The sequence below is a fragment of the Staurois parvus genome, unplaced genomic scaffold, assembly GCF_062004578.1.
Source record: "Staurois parvus isolate SC_StPar_1 unplaced genomic scaffold, SC_StPar_1.0 ptg000487l, whole genome shotgun sequence".
Lineage (NCBI taxonomy): Eukaryota > Metazoa > Chordata > Amphibia > Anura > Ranidae > Staurois > Staurois parvus.
In genome coordinates, this window is record NW_028318283.1 from 1218043 (window position 1) to 1239999 (window position 21957).

Genomic DNA, 21957 nt, shown 5'->3' on the forward strand with positions numbered 1-21957 from the left:
TGGTGTCAAGAAAACTTGTCAGAAGTAAAATTATGCTGATAGCAGAGGAAGGAAGCAGCAAACAGAAATAAAACTTAGGGCCAGTTCACACCACATGCATTTCCGGTGCAGTTTGCCATGTTCCAGTATGGTTCTGTGCAGGAAAAAAAAAAAAAAAAAAAAAAGCAGTATGTTCTATTTTTTTTTCTGCATCGGAAACTGACTGCACGAGTGTGCACCAGGGCCATTGGATCACATGGAAAACACTGTGCATACATTTTTGATTCAGAAAAAAAAAAAAACACGCAATGAACTGCATCTAGTGTGAACTAGCCCTTAGTGCTCTGGATTAAGCCAAATACACACTATAGATGATATGCTTTATTCATGTCTGAGGTTTCCAACCACTTTAAAGGGCAACTATCCTTCAAGCAGAGCACTTTTCTTGCACAAGCACTGCTCTCCATTCCCATTCAGCGTTTACCTGGGTTTGTATGGTCCTTGTATTATCGTATAAACATATAAAAAGCAGCAAAAATAAACCTTTCCTAGCAAAAAAAAAAAAAAAGTGACAATATTTCAAACATTGACTCACCTCTGTGAATAATTTTCAAGTTTTCTTTTAAGTGGTTCAATGCTTTCACAGTCTGCCAGAGAAAGAAGTAAGAAATCAGCCGAGATCACTTTAACCAAAATAGCAAGAATTAATCAGTTACAGTTTTGTTGATACATTTTATATAGTATTTTAACACTTTTTCTTGTTTTAGGTAGTCGAACACTTGAGATTTTGAGCTTAGACATGTGAGAGTGATGACACCAAATATAGCACACCCGCTCCCCATTCACACCTGAGACCACCAAGTCACATGACACCGGGGAGGGAAAATGGCTAATTGGGCCCAATTTGGACCTTGTCACTTAGGCTACGTTCACACTAGCGTTGTGTGCAGGCGGCAGAGAGGCGTTTGGGAAGCGTTTTTACCGCTTCCCAAACGCCTCTGCCAATTCTGCACATTACAGCACATGGTGCCGTTCTTACAGGAGCGTTTGCGTCGCGCTGCGTCGCGGCAAAACAGACGCCTCTGGTCGAGTCAGGAGGCATTGAAGCCTCCTATTCTAGTCTATGGTGCCGCTTCGCAAACGCCAAGCCGGCGTTTGCGACGCGGTTGCAGGGCGTTTGCGGAGCAGTAACACCATTCAAACTGCATTATAGGCGTTTGTGGGGCATTAACGCTCGGCAAACGCCTAGCAACCGCCGTTAAACCGCGCATGCAGCGTTTGCGGAGTGTTAAAAACCGCTCTGCAAACGCCGGACCAACGCTTGCCAAACGCTAAAAGGCGCGTTTGGCAAGCGTTGGTAAAACAGCCAAATGTGAACGAGCCCTTAGGGGTGGACTTACGTTTGTTGCCAGCAGTTTAGACATTAATGGCGTTGATTTATTTTGAGGGGACAGCATATTTCCATGTTATACAAGCTGTACACTGACTACGTCACATTGTAGCAAAGTGTCATTTCTTCAGTGTTTGTTGTCACATGAAAAGAGAATCAAATATTTGCAAAAATGTGAGGGGGGGGACTCACTTCCGGGAAATACTGTAGTATAACAGCAGCAAAGGTCAATTCTACTGTGGACAGAATTGAACGTTGAGAGAGAGCGTAAGCTCCTCTGGAGCAGAGACTGATGTGACTGGTTCAATTTCCCTGAACAGCATTAAGAAATATGTAACTATATAGTGCGATTGTGCTGGGACATTAGAGTGTAAGCTCTTCTGGTGTGATGACTGGTGTGTCTGACTGACTCCGTGTTCTCTGGGCAGCACTACAGTATATGTTGAAGTCATAGAAATGGATAATATTAGGTAACTGTGGTGGGCCATTAGAGTGTAAATGTTTATTAAAATCTTACAAACATAAAAAAAAAAAAAAATAATATATCACATATTTACATATATACAGAATAAATAAAAGACATATAATTAAACAAAAAATAGCTTACTTCAGCACAAAAAACTGCTTTTTTTTTTGCCGGGAAAAACAAACAGAACCAAATCATATTTTACTATTATTATCTTTATGATGTATCTCAGCAAATCCGACCATCACCTAAAACACCCCCTCAGACTAGGTTATAGGTCCGGTGGCCTCCTTTATTATTATTTTGTATGGTCAGTGTACTTTTTGCATTCACATATGTTGATTTTATCATTTACTATTCACCCACGTGGATTAATAAATTTATTTTTATCAAATTACTACACTATGGGCTATTATTCTTGTTGACTCCCCCGTGAGCCAACAATCCATCCCTAGAGCCCACACTCCATGGCACAGGAGATATCCCTATATTGCTGACACCAGCCTACCACTACTTGAGGAGAACGCCAGGTCCAGGGCGATCCACCCGACTCCATACCTGAGAGGTTTCCAAGGTGGTACTCGGGGCTTTCCCAAGAGAGACGACTACTGAACAGGCCAATACCAAAAGGGGGAGAGTCCGTTGATAACGGTTCAGCTCATCCATCCAATCCCTGAGGGGGACCTCTGGTTATTGATATGCGTATATTAAAATACGCATCTGGTGAGTGCGTATTTTAGCTATTTTATCACCTCGCCACCTGGAACGCTGAAGTCACTTACATCTTCTGTAACCATCACCTATCACAGACTGTCACCATTTCACACATATTGTGATTTTAATTTTTTTCATTTGTTCAGCTGGTTTACAGATTGGAGGTATTTTTGTATTTTTAGCGCTGCACTTTTTTAGTAACCCCCTCAGACTAAGAAGCGATTAAACATTGATCCCATGCATGCAGCCATTTTTAAAAAATCTGATCTTAGATCTGATCTGGCCATTAGAGTGTAAGAATGATGAAATGGCTCATTGTTCTCTGTGCAGCACTGTGGAACATGTCCGCTATATACAGTAAAGGAGGAATCATAATAAATATCAAGTGACCCACGGGTGGGGTATTAAAGCGTAAGCTCCTCTGTTACAGAGACTAATGTAAATGGTTCAGGGTCTTCTCTGTACAGCACTGGCGAATACCAGAGCTAGATACATAATAACGACAGTGTGTGACTGTAACAGGACATTAGAGTGTAAGCTCCTCTGGTGCAGAGACTGATGTGACTGACTCACTGTACAGCACTGCGGTAGAATTAAGAAAAATAGTTAAAAATGTATTAGGTGTTTGTTGCAGTAGTTACACTGGTCCAAATATACAGTATATCAATGCCTAGGGATATGGATTATATATAAAATATACTATATACGCCATTAACCAAATAATTTACTCACAGCTAAAGTGATTTTGCCTAGGATCTCCTCTGGAATAACGTCATCTAATGAACTATATACATATTTGTAAAATTTGTCAAACGAGGTAGCCATAAGCTCCATACAGATCCAACAGTCACCCTGGAACAGAGAGGAGGTGGTAGGTTAGCAATTTTACTTGTAAATATTAAAACTTTTTTTTAAAATGGACTGAACAGCTTACTGACCAAGGATAGTGAACTATCGCGGTTACCTTGTTCCTGATGTCTGCACAGGCACTTGAAGTATAATATGTGCCCATGTGCTTTTATCTGCCATTTTCTGTCAGCCATTCATAAATCTGCAAGAGACCACCTCACCACGGCTCAGTCATTTCAGCCATGAATATGGCAGAAGACTCACCTCTCTGAATAACGCCCCATAAAACTGAACAATGTAAGGACAGTCACTGCTTCGCATCACCACATCGAGATCCATCAACAGCTGCTTCTGTTCCTTCTCGTCTACAGTTGAGCGGATCCTCTGCAGGAAGGAAGGATTGAACAGGGTCAGACATTTTGAAGTGACAGTTCAGGCTGTAGTTTGATATTCTAGTAAATAAAAAAAAAAAGGGCAGTCACTTTACTATTTCAGAGCAAAAAGTGACAGTTCCTTTCCTGCACTTCAAAAGCGTCATTCACTTGTTACGTGTGGGCATGATCTCTAGAGCTGGTGTCAGTCACTGTACTGCTGTCCGTAAGCACTATATTATTATTATACAGGATTTATATGGAGCCAACAGTTTGCTCAGCGCTTTACAATATAATGGGAGACAATACAGCAACAATACAGTTCAATACAAGAGGGATAGGAGGGCCCTGATCCTGGGAGCTTACAATCTAGGAGATAGAACATATCCCTGGCATCTCTTTAGATGTGCATGCTCCTGGGTGGTACACACTTTAGTTGTGCAATCTGCTGACCCGAGCAAGCAACTGATCAGCAGATTACACAGCTAAAATCTGCAGCACCCAGTGGTCAGCAGGGAGGGGCGTGTATAAAGGAATGTGTTCCTCAGCAACTGGACTCATAAAAAGACCTTTTCTCTTTTGTGGGGATCTTTCAGCAGCTTTTTTTTTGGTCTCTTTAAAAGTCAACAAAACATTTTTCTTAGCACCTTGTCCTGGTTTCGGTCAGTGATCCTCTCTCTGCGCACCATTTCTTTTTTTCCAAACTGCCAAATTATTTTCTATCATTCAAGTAACAATGGGAATCTCACAGCAGAGATATATTATGCAAATTGAACGTTTATAAAAATGGCTCCACTGTATTTTCAGGTAGGAAGTGCAGCTCACCTTGACGGCCATTATCTGTCCACTCGGATTGTGAATCATTTTATTGACCGATCCATACGCTCCTCTCCCAATCTCGCCAAGGTCCTTCAGGTCCTCCGCCGTGAAGTCCCAATGCTGCTCCGGGGAAAGCTTTAATTTTCCAGAAGATTCGATACTGTGTGTTCGTAAGCGCTCTCTGTCCGGATTAAAGGGGAAGCAGAGTTAAAACAGAACTCCGACTCTAAACAAAAAGCATAAGAAAAGGACAAAAAGCTGTCTAGAGCACCAAATATAACTTGTGCACAGTTCCCTCCCCATATATACACACACAACAGAAATGGGCTGCTACTTACACAATGTTCTAAACTGGACATCCAGAATATTCTCCTGTCCATGCTCACTCTTATAGAAAAGGAAACCTGCTATGGGAATCATATGGGGCTGCCACTGTAAATGCTGGTTGCCTGGCTGTCCCCAATTCATGGCTCCATACTTGTTCAGGTCAGGGTCTTAAAAGTTGTATAGGATGGATTGCCAGGCAGCCAGCATTTTCCAAGAAGGTTAAAAACAGCAGTCTAAAAAACATCCTCCAGGAGAGTTTTCCCACAGAACTCAGTAATGTCACCTGGGTATGAAATCAGCCATTTATTTTTATAGCTGAGTGGAACACACAGATCATCATCCACTGTAAAAGGAATTTCTCACACACCTAAGAAGAATTGATGAATGCAAAATAAAAAATAAAAAAAATCAGCACTGACCTATAGTGACAGCGACTTTTAAAAAAAAAAAAAAAAAAAAAAAAAAAAAAAAACTTTTTTCCTGACCTCCAGAACGGATTAATTGGTTTTCAATGTATTCCTATGGGAAACCGCATTGCGAATTTTTCGAAATACGAAACGTCCCGGAGAACACATTAAATTCATAAACCGAGGTACACCTGTATATATGTATAAAATGCACACTGCCATTTAAAGAAAGCGTTGCCTTTCTCTGGAAGAACGGAGGATTCTGAAGACTTTCTTTCAAGGTTTATCTAGATACAGTATGGTTCCTGCCAGTCACTGTAAATGTAGTCTGCCATTTTGAATTATCTGCGAATCCCCCTAAAAGAGTCACAGTGGAAGGTGGCAATTCATACTGCTAATTAGAATGGACACATAAACAGACCATAAACATTATTTTCCAACTATTACAGTCTGTTCTGCAGACACTGATCACTATCCAGTCCAAGGTCAATGTAAGAACTGCGATTAATCGCCTAGTCTATTGTGGTTCTATCATCGTAATACAGGTCCTCCTCGGTTGGACACCCTCCCTCATATCCTTTGTAACACCCCCAAACTCCCTTTCTCTACTAAGATCCCATCTCTCACTAAACATCTTTTTCCATATTTCCCCCCTACCTCCACCCCATTTCTTCCACAGGACTTTGGACCTCTTAATATCGCCAAACTTTCTAAATAAAAGAGCCAGCTAACTGTCCTTCAGGCTTTAGAGGGGTCCAGACTGGTCAGCAGGAGTAAAATATGCCTCCTCACTGGCTTTAGTGGGACGAATGGTGCCCCACCGCCGGAATCCCGGGGGACGAGTGGTGCCCCACCGCCGGAATCCCGGGGGACGAGTGGTGCCCCACCGCCGGAATCCCGGGGGACGAGTGGTGCCCCAAGGGCCGGATAAAGGCAAGCAAAGGGCCACATCCAGCTTGCAGGCTGTAATTTGGAGACCCCTGCAGTAGAGAATTACACATTTAGCCTAATCTCTGGACCAAAATGTATGACAAGGCCTAGCCTGTATATACCATGTCTTATCTTGGATTCTGTGAAAAAAAAAATTGGTCCGAATGAGCCTTTGCCTTGGAGGAACCATCTTGACAATAGCATAGACAGGGGCTCTTAATAATTATTAATATTATTCACCAAAGACTGTGATGATAGCCAATAATAAGTTACTAAGAGGACAGGGGACTTCTATCCTATGAGAAAAGCTATCTGCATCTACAATTATTTGACTGCGACTGATGGGGCCCAAAAAAGAAATGTGTTTTCCCTGCTTGGGTTATATAACAGCTGATTGGTTGGCTTTTTACCTTCCACTGCATTAAATATAGGTGGTGATAAATGGATCATTTTTCAGCATTCCATGAATGAATCAGCTGTTGTGTCAATTCTGCCTTCCAATTTACACAAATCTGATACTAAAATGGTTAAACGGCTAATTGGGTAAATTCTTTTAACCAATCGGCAGTCATTAGTTGCGGATATTCCCCAGAGTGTCTTTGCAGTTAGTGATAAACGATCCAAGAGGCAATGAATAACATTCCCCTAATGTAATTCCGGGCCCTGCCGAGTCCCGTATAGTAAATCTGAGCTGATCAAATTTATTGCAGCTTTCCACACAAACAAAGGCAGTAAACGGCATCACACAAAACTAGGCGAGAGCTGGGCAAAGTATTTCCGGAAATACAGCAGACATCCTTGGCGATGTTAAGATCCTGCAGCCTACACAAGAGGAAAAAAACAAAATAGAAAAAAAAAAAACACATGGCCAAATTTAGGTGATGCCCCCCCATCCAAATGACTGGGTTCCGGTGGTTTCAGTGATGGGTACGGTTATACGACAGCATACAAAGACATTATAGACAATTGTGCTCTGCTAACCTTGAGGGAAATATGGTGAAGGTCATTCTCTGTTCCACCATGACTGTACCTCTGAACAGAGCCAGCTCCATAAAGACATGGTTTGACCAGTGTGGTGTGAAGGAACTTGAGTCCTGACCAGAGCCCTGACCTCAACCCTGCTGAACTTCTTCAGGACCAGATCTTTTCATCCAACATCAGTCCCTGGCCTCACAAATATGTATTCCTACAGACACTCCCCCAAAATCTTGTGGAACACCTTCTCAGAAGAGTGGAGGATGTTATAACTGCAAAAAGTAGGAGGGGGCAAGTCCATATTAATTGTCAAGGTTTTGGATTTCCAACAAGATACACAGAATAGAACCGGATACTAACATTTATAGGTAAAGTTGATCCAGGGAATATCCGATTGCCTCTCGGGGGATCAGGAAAGGATTTTTTTTCCCAGCAGGTGCAAATTGGATCATGCTTTGCTGGGTTGTTTTTTTTTTGCCTTCCTCTGGATCAACTGTGGGTGTAGGATTATAACTTTTTTCTTTTAATGGTAGAACTGGATGGATTTTTGCCTTTTTTCAGCCAGACTAACTATGTAAGCTCATATAGGTGTAACAGACAGGTGTCAAACTCAAATCCTTTGACCATTTAGCATATCTTTAAAGTAAAATGGCTTGGTAACACAGCTCATGGTTTAGTTAAAGTGTCACTAGACCAACATCATTAAAAGCTATCAAATGGCGTATTACATGCTGTTCAGGCTCACTCATTCACTATGGGATTCGTTTTCTGTATTCTGCAACCTGGTTGATCCTGCTGTTCTCTAGCTCCCCCTCCTGTTCATATCCCCGCTGCAGTTTGGGATTTTGCAGAGCAGTGTTGGCAGCTACTGCACATGCTCAGTTTTCAGTGAGTTACTATGCCGAGCATTTCCTCCCCATCACATCTGAGCCGGCCATGTGACTATAGAGTCACACCATGTGTGTGTATACACAGCTGAAAATGACAGCCCACTCCTTTCTCCTCCTACATGCTCACTAAACCAACTAAACACAATAGTTATGGGATACTACATCTTGACTGATGGAGGCTTCACCTCCCTGCTATTCTAAGACACAGTCTAGAACACGGGTGTCAAACCGGTGGCCCTCCAGCTGTTACCAAACTACAAGTCCCATGAGGCATTGCAAGACTGACACTTACAAGCAAAAGGCAGAGGCCTGATGGGACTTGTAGTTTCGCAAGAGCTGGAGGGTCGCCAGTTTGACACCCCTGGTCTGGAAGGGTGTGACATCCTGCGACTGGCAGAAATCTGTCCACACCATGTTACTGCTAAAAAAAAAAAAAAATAAACATAACCTCACACAATCACAAATATATATTTGTATGATTATTTTAAACAGTATATTGATATTTATTTGTACTCTGTATCCCAAAGGCTTTATAAAAAAAATTATTTTTTTTTGTTTAAATTTTAGTAGGAATTGTCATTTCCATCCCCTCAAAAAAAATACAGCTTTGTCTGGTTCCTGGTAGGAGTCAAGAGTAAGAAATTCAGTATTTGCCAATGATAATGGTCGGCTGTATTCCTGTTAGGGGTGGGGGACAGGTGCACCTTGACAGGTCAGCCATCATAGAAAGACAAGGAAAACTTACAGTCTGCTTTTTGTAGCCTGCTCGCTGGAGCTGTACGACCTCCCACCAGCGAACCGCACTTCCTGTTTTTGGTAGGACGTCTCGAGGTTCCTAACGGCACCTGGTTTCTGCATCCTTCGTAGGCAAGAGGAGACACAAAAAGGAAGGGGGTCAGTTTATGGGTGACGACATATTAAATTAAAAATAAAATTAAAAAAAAAAACCCCACACACCACAACCACGTGGGGCATGCGTATTTATAGTTATTCACATATTACCAAGAATGCACAAATTTTGGGGAGTGGGTGGCACAATAAATTTTTTTTAAAATGATGAAATTAAAATGCAACATGCAGGGAAATTCACCAATCAGTAAAATGAAAAGGTAGGTTCAGGGGTGGACTGACAACTCATGGGGCCCCCGGGCAATAGGGGATCATGGGGCCCGTGTCCTTGCCCAAACTCAAAAAAGCCTATGAAAGAAAAAAAAAAAAAAAAAAAAAAAAAAAAAAAAAAAGTACCAGGGGCATCTCATGGGGCCCCCTACTGACCCCGGGCCCTCGGGCAGTGCCCGAGTTTCCAAATGGTCAGTCCGCCCCTAGATAGGTTATATACCAGCAATGTAATGGACCAGTGCAGGCGATGCTCCCAACAAACTGCTACCCTGTAAATACTACAACTGCAGAAAATTCACCTGAATCAGAGTTTTAATTCCCTACAGCAAGATTTCACAGGAATCCTCACCTTTAGCCATTTGAATCAAACGATTAACACCTATGCAGACATTCATATGGTATTATGCAACTCAAGGGTCTCCAAATCACTTTACCCCCGGTTCACATATATGCAGCCGTGCGGGCCACGTTTTGCCCGTGACACGCAGGGAAGAAGTCCCTGCACTTCTTTTGAAAACACAGCCCGCACGGGAAACTCGGTTCCCAGCACAGTTGCATTTTCCAGTGCGGGCGGCGTGCCATTAGAACTAATGGCACCCGCCCGTGGGTCCGCAATTCTCTGTGCGGGTGGTGCAGATGTACGGATTTTCATGCGAATCCACAGCAGCACCACCCGCACAGATGTGAAACTAGGGTCAAGGTGGCCAGACCATGGCCGTTGGGAGCAGAAAATGTCCCATCAAAGGAGAAGAAAAAAAAAACAACAATGCCCCATCTTTGGTATCGGTGGGAGGAATTTTTCTCCATCGATGTCAGGGGACCCCATCATTGGTGTCACCGGGAGGAATTCTTTCCCATTGTTGGTTTCAGATAGAAGCAAAGAACTGTGCCTGGCCCCTAGGCCACAGTTTGGAGACCACTGATGTAACTAAAGCAGAGGTTCCTAAACCTCACACCCCCCTTCTTGTTCTTGGGCAATCAACATCTGCTTTGACACATGCATGGTGATTGAATAAAGGCATCTGTGCTACCCATGTGGATATAAATATTGGGGTATCTTCCCCGAGGAAGTGGCTTCTTAACATTACACATTGTTCAGCCGAATGTAACCAACTAGTTATACTTTAGGCTTCTATTTATTCCTCTGTAACAGACTGTCAGAAGGTGAGATTGAAATATGGGAATCCAACTGGTCTTGATGTGGTCACACACTTATGATTCCACTTTGAACACTCCAGAAATGGATGTACAATATGCAAACGTTTTGCACGTTCATGTAAATGTGTGTTTCTAAGCTACAAAAGTGGCCATTACACACAGTGCAGTTCCATTAAAGTGGAACTAAACCCACCAATTGACATTGAAGGTTTGCCAATGATAATGGTCATTGTTGCCAGTGGGCTTATGCCACCTCTCATCTGAACTGTCCAGCCAACAAATGGCCAACGTCACTGCTGCTCATATGTGCAGCACAATGGCAACGAGAGATCAAACAGGGTCCAAGATGGCAGCTTCCATGGCTGTAACGGAGAGAAGGGTTTAGTTCCACTTTAAACCGTGAACAATTGGGAATCAGAACTGCTGGTTAGCAGCAAACCGCTAATATGCAGGTTCAATGTTACAATCAGAAGTAGAGAATCACATTGAGGCTTTTATATAGATATGTAGAATTTATTCAGAAATAATTTTTTCCTGAATAGACTGCTGCAAGGAAATCAGTCCTGTGCCATCTAGAGTATTAGACTTAAAAGCAGATTTCCAACAATATCCCACAATGTCAGTGGGTGCGATTGGACCCAATGATGGTACAAGGCATGCCGTCTGCCATTCTGAGGATTTGCTTCCAATTACTGAAGTTTCTCATCAGTTTAGTGTAATATCTCTTGCCATGATATTAAAGTAGACCTTTAGTCAGAAAATTAAGGTATAGCTAAGTAAAAACAAGTGCCTATACTGCTTAAAAATCCAGTCTCACCCTGCTCTGCCCATGCTATTTTTTAGAACTGTACCTAAAATGTAGAGGCTGATCTGCTGACAGCCTAAAGATCTACTGCTGCTCAGGGGCTCTGGCAAAACCTCCTCCGGCAAGAAGAAACAGGAGTAAACTTACAGCACACACTAATTTTGGTAGCCAAACTATGAAAATGAAATTTACTGTATTTTTCGCTCCATAAGATGCACTCCCCCCCCCAAAAAAAAAAAAAAATGGGGGGGAAATGTCTGTGCGTCTTATGGAGTGAATATGGAGTGGCCGGCCCAGTATTTCCACCGCCGTTTTAGAATACCGGGCCGGCCGCTTGGCTCTTCTGTGCTCCTCGGTCCTACCTGTTCCTCGGTCCAGCGCTGTCCTCACTGCCTTTTCTCCATGGTGTCGGCATCTTTACTGTGGGCACACAGCTGTGTGAGCTTGTGCCTTCATAGCTGAGTGCCCACTGCGCATGTGCGAGAAGTGCTGCGCTTTGTGAATGGTCCAGCAGTCTTCTGGGACCTGTCATGTGTCCCAAAAGACTGGGAGGAAGGACAACTCAGCGGAAGTGGGAGCGGATACCTGTCAAATTCGGGTACCCGCTTCCCCCCCTCTGCTCCCCAAAGGTCCGCAGTCTCTGGTCGTCACCTGTACTATGTTCTCTTAGATTGTAAGCTCCCAGGATCAGGGCCCTCCTATCCCTCTTGTATTGAACTGTATTGTTGCTGTATGGTCTCCCGTTATATTGTAAAGTGCTGAGCAAACTGTTGGCGCCATATAAATCCTGTATAGTAATAATAAATAATAATGTCCACAGTCTCGGGTCATCCCCTGTACCGTGTCCGCAGTCTCGGGTCATCCCCTGTACCGTGTCCGCAGTCTCGGGTCATCCCCTGTACCGTGTCCGCAGTCTCGGGTCATCCCCTGTACCGTGTCCGCAGTCTCTGATCATCCCCTGTACCGTGTCCGCAGTCTCTGATCATCCCCTGTACCGTGTCCGCAGTCTCTGATCATCTCCTGTACTATGTCTGCAATCTCTGGTCATCTCCTGTACCGTGTCCGCAGTCTCTGGTCATCTCCTGTACTGTGTCTGCAGTCTCTGGTCATCTCCTGTACCGTGTCCGCAGTCTCTGGTCATCTCCTGTACTATGTCTGTAGTCTCTGGTCATCTCCTGTACTATGTCTGCAGTCTCTGGTCATCTCCTGTACTATGTCTGCAGTCTCTGGTCATCTCCTATACTATGTCTGCAGTCCATTGGTTCCGAATATTTTTTTTCTTGTTTTCCTCCTCTAAAACCTAGGTGCGTCTTATGATCAGGTGAGTCTAATGGAGCGAAAAATACGGTATGTTCCTTAATAAAGAACATAATTTTTTTTAATCAAGTTGTTATGGGTAAAGTTCCACTTTAATAAGGGAATATACAGCCAATATTTCCCATTAAAAGGGATATCTTTCAAAAGCTATATACTGCATTTAGGTTATAAAATTTAAAGAAAAACATGCCAAGTGTATGGAGGAAATCCACGACTGACATTGCAGAAGACTTGATCAAAATTCCTTTTCTTGGGTTTGGACATGTTCTATCTAAGCCAATGAACTTCTATATGGTTTATGATGTTGAAATAGAACCAGACAACGGAAACTCATTCCTAGGAAAGTAATGCATTTGCCAAGGATGGTGATAAATGGGCTGCCCAATAACATCTGCTGCTATATGGTTTAGATTTCATGAACAATAAAATTAGTTATTAAAAACAGTAATTGCCAGCAATGCAATGTCCAAAAACGAAACAATAGAAGGCCCAAAAAGGGGAAAAAAAAAAATAAAAAGAATATTCTTTATTATGCAAAAACGAAACAAAAAAAAAAAAAAAAGGGGAAGAGGTTTTAGAGAAAAGGTTTTCCTGTTGCCAATAAGTTATTGAGGAGCAGCCCAAATATCAAGATGTGGCAGCTCAGTGCTGGATCATCTTCTCATGAGATTTGGCCTGCTCTAAATTCTTCAAAAAAAACTTGCCTAGAAGAAGCAGGAGGATGTCACCCTTGCCTAGGTGCCATTGGAGGAAATTGGGGAAAGGCATATATGATATCCGCTTTGGAAGATGTTACCCCCTTCATGACCAGGCCATATTTTGCTATTTTTCACTGCGCTATTTTAACTGGTAATTGAGCTGTCATGCAATAATGTACACAAAAGGAATTTATATAATTTGTTTCCCACACAGAGCTTTCTGTTGGTCGTATTTGGTCACCAGCGGGTTTCTTCTTCGTGATAAGTGCAAAAAAAAAAAAAATTATAATAAAAATATACATACACATACATATACATATATATATATATATATATATATATATATATACACACACACACACACATATACATACATATATACACACACACACACACACACACACACCTTTGCTCATTCCAGCCAAAAAGTTCTATTTTAACCTCATCGGTCCACAGAACTTGTTTCCAAAATGCATCAGGCTTGTCTATATGTTCATTTGCAAAGTTCAAACGATGATTTTTGTGGTGAGGACGTAGAAGAGGTTTTCTTCTGATGACTCTTCCATGAAGACCATATTTGTACAAGTATCTCTTTATAGTGGAATAGTGTACCACAACTCCAGTGTCTGCCAGATCTTTCTGGAGGGATCGTGCAGTCAAAACGTGGGTTTTGAATTGTTTTTCTCACAATCCTGCGAGCTGTTCTGTCTGATATTTTTCTTGGTCTTCCAGATCTTGCTTTAACTTCCACTGTTCCCGATGACTGCCATTTCTTAATTACATTCCGAACAGAGGATATTGACATCTGAAAACGCTTTGCTATCTTCTTATAGCCTTCTCCAGCTTTGTGAGCGTCAACTATTTTCAGTTTCAGTTTTCTAGACAACTACTTAGAAGAACCCATGGTGCTGATTGTTGGGGCAAGGTCAGATGAGTCTGGGCATTTAAAACCTTTGAGATTGACATAACCTTGTCTTCCGAGACGATGATTGAGAACAATCCATGACACTGGCAGGTCTCAGCTTTGCAAAGGGGGCAGTGCATGCTATAAATTCTGCAGGGTGCCCAAACTTTTGCAGACGCCATTTTTTTGTTTTCTGTTATTTTGAAAGTGTAAATGATGGAAATAAAATCTAACTTTTGTTGACATATTATAAGAATGTCTAATCTGTAATTTGATGCCTTTTGGAGATTTTCCATCTTTCCTTGGCTTCTTTATGCACATTAATACAAATTTTTAGCTGGGGTGCCCAAACTTTCGATCCCCACTATGTGTATATATATATATATATATATATATATATATATATATATATATATATATTTTTATTTTTTTTTTATACTAGGAATGGCGGTGATATAAGCGACTTATATTGGGACTGTGATAGTGCAGTGGGCAATAGGACATTAATAAAAGTAATCAGTGTTAATAATTTACACGGTCACTGGCTGAGAAGGGGTTAACATTTAGGGGCAATCAAAGGGTTAACTGTTTACCTAAAAACACAGGACTCTCCCGTCATTCGCTCAGCGGGTCCTGGCCATAATCACTGGTCACGACCTGCTGCCTGGCTTGTGCTGTAGAGAATGACAGCACTGCTGGGGCGTCAAGCACGTGCTCCCTACTCAGAAATACCAAATCACATACATATTCATGATTTGGCCCAGTTGGGACGCCCTGCCGTGGTATAAGCACAGTCCTGAAGCGCATAGGTTTTCTTTCAACACGGGTACTTCTATGCAACATTTTAGGAAAGAGGGGCAACTTGAATAAGTGTACCGAGGTGGGGTGAGCAGTTGATCTTCATGTAGGACTGATGACCTAGTGACCACTTTGGGTTTAAGCAAGTTTGAGAAGAAAAAAAAAAACCCTTACCAATATAAATCACAGTCTAGAGCAGGGGTGTCAAACTGGCGACCCTCCAGCTGTTGCCAAACTACAAGTCCCATCATGCCTCTGCCTTTGGGAGCCATGCTTGTAACTGTCCATCTTGCAATGCCTCATGGGATTTGTAGTTTGGAAACAGCTGGAGGGCCACCAGTTTGACACCCGTGGACTAAAGGATCTGAAACAGGAGTTGTGTGTGGGCTCTCTAGTCGGCTAAGGAGCGAAGATAAAAAGAAACTTCAACGTTGCTCTGTGAACAGGTGACAGAACAGGGAAGGGTTGAACCCGGGCATAACTAAGCATAGCTGGCTGTATTGAATGATTTCAGCAACTCCTCATAATTAATAAACCTCCCGCTTCTCCATTATACTGGAGTCCTTTAAGTAGCGATGCCCAAAAAAAAAAAAAAAAAAAAAAAGCACCACCAATCTCCAGTAGAAAGTGGTGAGGCTAAAGCACTGAACTGACCTCAATCACAGAGACACAGGAAGGGTTTATCCTCATCAACTTCTGCCACCGCACCCGGGAGCACCAATGCAAAGCCAGGAGCAGAGGCAGATGCTGGGGTAAAGAAGGGGGGGGGGGGGGGTTCTTCCATCCCCGAGTCCTCAGTACTCACAGGTGTGCAGGTTGGATGGTGGGGTTCAGAGTGAACTTTGCTGTGGTTTTGAAGGCCGGATTGGCAAAATTTAACTTCAGTGCTTTCCGTTTACCTGGGAAGACAAAAAAACAGAAATTACCCACAAAACAACCCCTGGAAGACAACCTATGTACATGCAGGAATACAGGACACAGGCCATTCATTAACTGGATCAGCATTCCAGAGCAGCACCCTAAATACTCTGCTCCTTCCTCTATAATTCTCCTCTCCTGAAATACTCTGCACTGCCGGAGGACTCCGCTCCTTCCTCTGTAACTCTCCTCTCCTGAAATACTCTGCACTGCTGGAGAACTCCACTCCTTCCTCTATAACTCCTCTCCTGAAATACTCTGCACTGCTGGAGGACTCCTGCCTTTAGCACGTCTCTTCTGAAATGCTCTTTGCAAGAAAAATGTTCGCTTTTTTTATTCTAATTGTATTTATTTTTTAAAGTGAAAGTACAATTTGTGTGTAATATCTATTTTCAATTATACATTTTTTTAAATAAAGAAAAAAAACAAAAAAACACAAAAAACAAATAAAATGAAAATATTTCATGCATTATGGTTGTTGAATCAAGTCCAATACATTTTTATCAATTCAACTAAAAATAAAATGGACTAAGAAATAAAAAAAAAAAATACCCCGACACAAGTCCAGTATCGATTTTATTTCCCCCCTGGAGACCAGAGAAAGTCCAGGGAGCAGATGTCACCCAGCCTGTCTGTAGATCTTAATTCCAGTGTAAAGACGGCCCCATTACGGTCATTTGTAGTGTTAGTGCGGCCATATTAACCAGCTTCCCGGCAATGGTCATACCTCCTGGCCCTCATCCCGCGCCACATGCGGTGAAAGGCGGGATAATTTGGGAAATGACAGATTTAATCAGTGAGTCACCTGAGCTGCGAGCTGATAATTATTCAATGTTATTCCCAGAAATGCTGCCTCTCCTACACAGGGACACGCACCATGCATTATTGATTGACTGCAAGCAGAGCAGGGCCGGGGGAGGGGGGGGAAGGTGTACGCAGCTGGTGCCGCAGCCCGGTGGGTGAGGGGACCACACAAGACATCACCAGATCACTGCTGCAAGTCTGCATTATAGGCATATAAAAATAGATTGCTCTCTAAAAAAGGAAGGGGGGGGTGTCTAAGAGGGTCACCGCAAAAACCTGCTCCATTGTTTTCTGTGTGTGTTCATTCAACTTGCGCTACAGAGACCGCAATGACCTTGAGTGTATTTAAACTACGAAAATAAAAAATTCACACAAAATATAGAAAAAGGCTACAAAAATAAATTAGTGCATAAAAGCTCAGATTGATTTAAAAAAAAAAAAAATATATATATATATATATATATATATATATATATATATATATATATATATATATATATATATATATATATATATATATATATATATATATATATCTATATCTATATCAATCTGAGCTTTTATGCACCAATTTTATTTTTGTAGCCTTTTTCTATATTTTGCGTGTGGATTTTTTTTTTTTTTTTTTAAATAAAACACTACAAAATAGGTTTTCCGTGTAAACTGACAGGGGGGAAAGGGGGAAGGAAAGAAGGAAGGAAGGAAAGAAAGAAAGAAAGAAAGAAAGAAAGAAAGAAAGCAAGAAAGAAAGCAAGAAAGCAAGAAAGCAAGAAAGAAAGCAAGAAAGCAAGAAAGAAAGCAAGAAAGCAAGAAAGCAAGAAAGCAAGAAAGAAAGAAAGCAAGAAAGAAAGCAAGAAAGCAAGAAAGCAAGAAAGCAAGAAAGCAAGAAAGAAGGAAAGAAAGAAGGAAGGAAAGAAAGGAAAGAAGGAAAGAAGGAAGGAAGGAAGGAAAGAAGGAAGGAAAGAAGGAAGGAAAGAAGGAAAGAAGGAAGGAAAGAAGGAAGGAAAGAAGGAAGGAAAGAAAGAAGGAAAGAAGGAAAGAAGGAAAGAAGGAAAGAAAGAAGGAAGGAAAGAAAGGAAAGAAGGAAAGAAGGAAGGAAGGAAGGAAAGAAGGAAGGAAGGAAAGAAGGAAAGAAGGAAGGAAAGAAAGAAGGAAAGAAGGAAAGAAGGAAGGAAAGGAGGAAGGAAAGAAAGGAAGACGTAAAACCGCTCTCAATGACCACAAACGAAAGGGGGCCACAGTGACCACCAAGCTGTTCTATGATTTACAAAGTGTTGACTTTTGTCCAGTATATGCTTTGCTGTGAACTAAACAATATGGGGTTACCAGAAAAAAAAAAAAAAAAAGTACACACAATTTGGGGGCATTTTAAGGCCTCAAAAAAGTAAAAAATGTTGGGGTTTTTTCTTAAAATGTCTTTTCTTGGGTCTCTTTCCTTTAAATATTTAAAAAATAAAACTACATTACAAAAAAAATAAATAAATCATATGGGTACAGTTTTGCATGACAGATCAATTGTCAGTCAAACCATCAGGGCATTGAGAACTAAAAATGGCCAAGTAATGAAGGGGTATTACAAGTTGGTACCCAAGTTATGAGCTGACTAACAATTCTCAGAAACCATGTTTTACAACTGCCATATTTGAACATTTCTCACCGGCAAAAGAAAGGAAGACAGACAAGAGTGGCCAACATTCAATGCTAGTGGGGGGAGATTTACAGAGACCCTCACAGGAGCTTTATCCTTACAATTCCTTGTGCTTTGGTCTATAATTTGAAGCTGTGGGATATATACAATTCACATATTCAAGCAACACAGTGGCTAAGTGGTTAGCACTTCCGCCTAGCTCTATTAGAGTCATTGGTTCCAAACTCAACCACAGCACTACCTGCCTGGAGTTTGCATGCTCTCCCTGTGCCTCTGTGGGTTTTCCTCCCACACTCCAAAGACATGTTGGTTGGTCAATCGGTTCCTGTGTAAATTGTCCCTAGTATGTGTATGAATGAATGTGAGTTAGTGACCTTAGATTGTAAGCTCCTTGGGGATTAGGGACTGATGTGAATGTAAAGTATATGTAAAGCGCTGCATAAAATTGATGACACTATACAAAGTTCCTAAGGATAAAAAAGACATTTAACTCATATGTACATTATAGCAGCTATACAAATTTCTCGGCAAAAATTTGTTGGAGCAATTCATGAGCAACCCTCTGTTAATCTCTTACAAGCTTTAGATGAGGCCTCACCAATAGAGAAAAAAAAAAAACTAAACACCACACCTTTTCAACGAAAAAAGTGAAATTTAGCAAATCATAACTATGGAAGCAAAAATTAAAATAAAAAAAATCTGAAAAAGCAGCAATCCACACAGCACACCGCCAATCACCATTGTTGGGTTGATCCATTAAAGATTTAGAGCCAAGTTCTCTCAAGTTCACCAAAACAAAATGGCAGGACAGCCATTTTGGAAAGGTTTACGGTGTCAATGTGTATTGGCGATCGTCTGAAAGGAGGATTGCTGCTTAAGACAAGTTCAAGGTCTCTCACCATAAAAAAAAACAAAAAAAAAAACAAAAAACAGAAAAACGTGAAAAATTAAAAAGTACAATGGCAATGATTTCAATGTCAGAAAATTTTAAGACAAGGCTGGACAAGAAGGTGCCCATTCAGTGACCCAAACCATTTTTTTATGTCCTCTACAATTTTTTTCGAAAGACATGCTGGGAATTGACATTTAACAGATAACAACAAGGTGTACATAGTGTAGATACTTTTTATTAAATAAAATAAAAAAAAATAAAATAAATAGTTTTCCCAGAGTTTTCTCTTAAATGTACAGCAATGTTGGAGGCCACCACAGGAAGCCCTGGAGGCTGCAGTTGGCCAGTTGTCCAGCCAGGTCTTGAAATTTATGGCAGAATACCCAACTCCTGTAGATGATAATCATCCTTGTTATCATCTAGTGATATTTCCTGGAGAAGCACCTTACTGGATTTCAGTTTCAAACTTGCAGAAGACAAATCCAATGCACATTCATTTTTATGGTGAGCCTCTTTAAAGTGGACCCATCAACACATTCTCATTCAAAGCTACCCAGAAGACTTTTTCATTCATGGAAAAGAATAATCTCATACAGTGCAGAAGCAGGAGGAGAAAGGATTAAAGCATTGCAAAAGTTGGCCAAGACAGAAACAGGCTCCTCCTGCCGTTTTGATTTGGGCAACAAATTTAAGACTCCCGTCACCAAAGAAAAATAAAAGGGGTTGTCCACTTCAACAAAATGTAAGACTCATAAACCCAATATGGAACAACCATTATGTTCCCCTCTAGGTGGAAATTCTACAAGTCATCCATGTACATATGACAGAGCACCAACAAGGTCTACTCACTCATCGGACCGGATTCTTTCAAGCTTTTAAAAACGACTAACATCTGAATACTTCTTAAGACGTGACATGCCTCTTTAAAGGTTAACCATACAACCTGAAGAACTTTTAAAACTTAAAAATGTACGGAACATACACTTTTATTTGGTATAATGTGATCAGCTTTCAAGCTCCCTCCTATCTCATGGAGTGGAGAAGTCATCTTAATCTCTAGTGACCAAGACAGATATTCTTTCGATTCTGAAATGTACAAAGTTCACATTAATGGACCAACAAATTAGTAATAAGTTATCACTCTCTAGTAGTTCATCTACATTTAACAGCTCCATTTTGACAATCTGGATTTCAAATTAAAGCTTCAAGGATAGAACAAATAGCCTATACAGAAGTCAAATTGATGATTAGACCGGAAGAAGCTCTGCTATATCAGCATGGATGAATTTCAAGATAAGTCCACCTGCAGGGTTGTATTTTGTAAAAGCTTTTAGATTTCACGCTGGGGTGGAACAAGATGTCATCATAAGGCAGGCCTAATATTGGTTGATAGATTGGGTAGAAGGACTAATAAAAGTGGACACCCCTTGTGAGAAACACCTTTCATAGTTATCAAACTCGGTCAAAATGCAACACCATGCCACCTTATCAGTAGAACGTAGACCATCTTCTGTAACCAGAGCCTGCTCTCCACTGAGGTGTTCTGGCAGAAGTGGGAAAAGTCAAAATCGACTCAGTCATGTCAGCTGCCCATGGGACTCGGTCACCTTGGCACTTTATACAACCCCCATCAAAGATAAACACCATGAAGTGGAACCAGGACATGGACAAAAGGAACTTTTTGTAGGCTCACCACTGGCTCAAGTCTCATTGTAGGCCTCTACACTCATCACAAGCATTTCCGTTGTCCAACTAAATACTACTTTTCCCACAATGCTCTAAGAGACTGAAGAGAACTGGTTGCTATGATTTTCTTCAGACTAATAAAACCGTGTTTGTTTCTGAAAGATATATATGAAGGCCAATTAAGAAAGCTCACAAAGACATGAGTGGAACCAGTCTAAATTCTATGGGCAGAAGCTTCGCCAATTTAGATGACATTTTTTTATGCAAATTGTCTTAAAATAACACCAACATTTTTTTTCCAGTGCAGGGAAATAGATAGAATCTGAGTTTTAATTTATACAATAAAGCCAACATTCCTTAGCTTCAAACAGTGAGCCTCAGATGGGGTTCAACGCTGTAGAGACAAGAGACTTGGTGCACATTTGTTTTTGTAAAATTAAAAAAAAAAAAAAAAAAAATCCCAGACAGATCAGGTTGTTGTAAGAGATATCAATGTGACAGGTCCACTTTAAAGAGCGGTTAGTGGGAGTGACAGTGGATACATTCCCAATACCAAGATGGAGGTGAAAGGACTGAGCACAGTGCTAGAAGGAATTCAGCTTACTTTGGGCATTGTCACAGAAGTTTATCTGAAGGCCTGAAGTAGAAAACACAAATTCTGGTTCACATTATAGCATTAGCCAAACATAGACAAAATACAAATAAAATACATATTATATTTGTCAAAGTAAAATATAAAACAATACTGACATTAACAAAAAAAAAAAAAAAAAAGTTAGCAAACTTTTGCCATTAACAACCCCCCCCAAAGGAAATATGCATTTTTCACCCACATAACAGAATTTTTAGAACATCAAAACCAAAATTCACCCAGATAAAGAGGCATCGGTTGTGTGAATGCAATATGACCAATGTACACCACTGGAGACAACATGGCTTTATGCAACGCTTTTCTAGGAAATACAGATTATACGAACATACAGCTTCCATGTAGTAGATGACAAATCGAGCTGTGCTTCCCACAATGAACCACACCAGGCCAGGTACAAGCCGCCAGACGTTGAAGGGACAAGAGGACACAATGGTAAGATGG

General features: G+C 41.2%; 1 protein-coding gene across 4 annotated transcripts in view; it reads right to left on the reverse strand.

The window, feature by feature from the left end:
- Positions 1-21957, reverse strand: part of MAP2K4 (mitogen-activated protein kinase kinase 4) — a 69967-nt gene that overhangs the window by 34764 nt on the left and 13246 nt on the right. For 2 of the 4 annotated variants that reach the window (XM_089689596.1, XM_089689594.1), the window contains 7 exons: positions 21469-21501; positions 15722-15815; positions 8863-8976; positions 4595-4769; positions 3663-3782; positions 3282-3401; positions 575-626 (listed from right to left, as the gene is read on the reverse strand). In XM_089689596.1, the coding sequence (XP_089545722.1) occupies positions 575-626; positions 3282-3401; positions 3663-3782; positions 4595-4769; positions 8863-8976; positions 15722-15815; positions 21469-21501 (708 nt within the window). The remainder of the gene's footprint in view (positions 1-574; positions 627-3281; positions 3402-3662; positions 3783-4594; positions 4770-8862; positions 8977-15721; positions 15816-21468; positions 21502-21957) is intronic. The other 2 variants (XM_089689595.1, XM_089689597.1) reach the window with 1 other exon arrangement.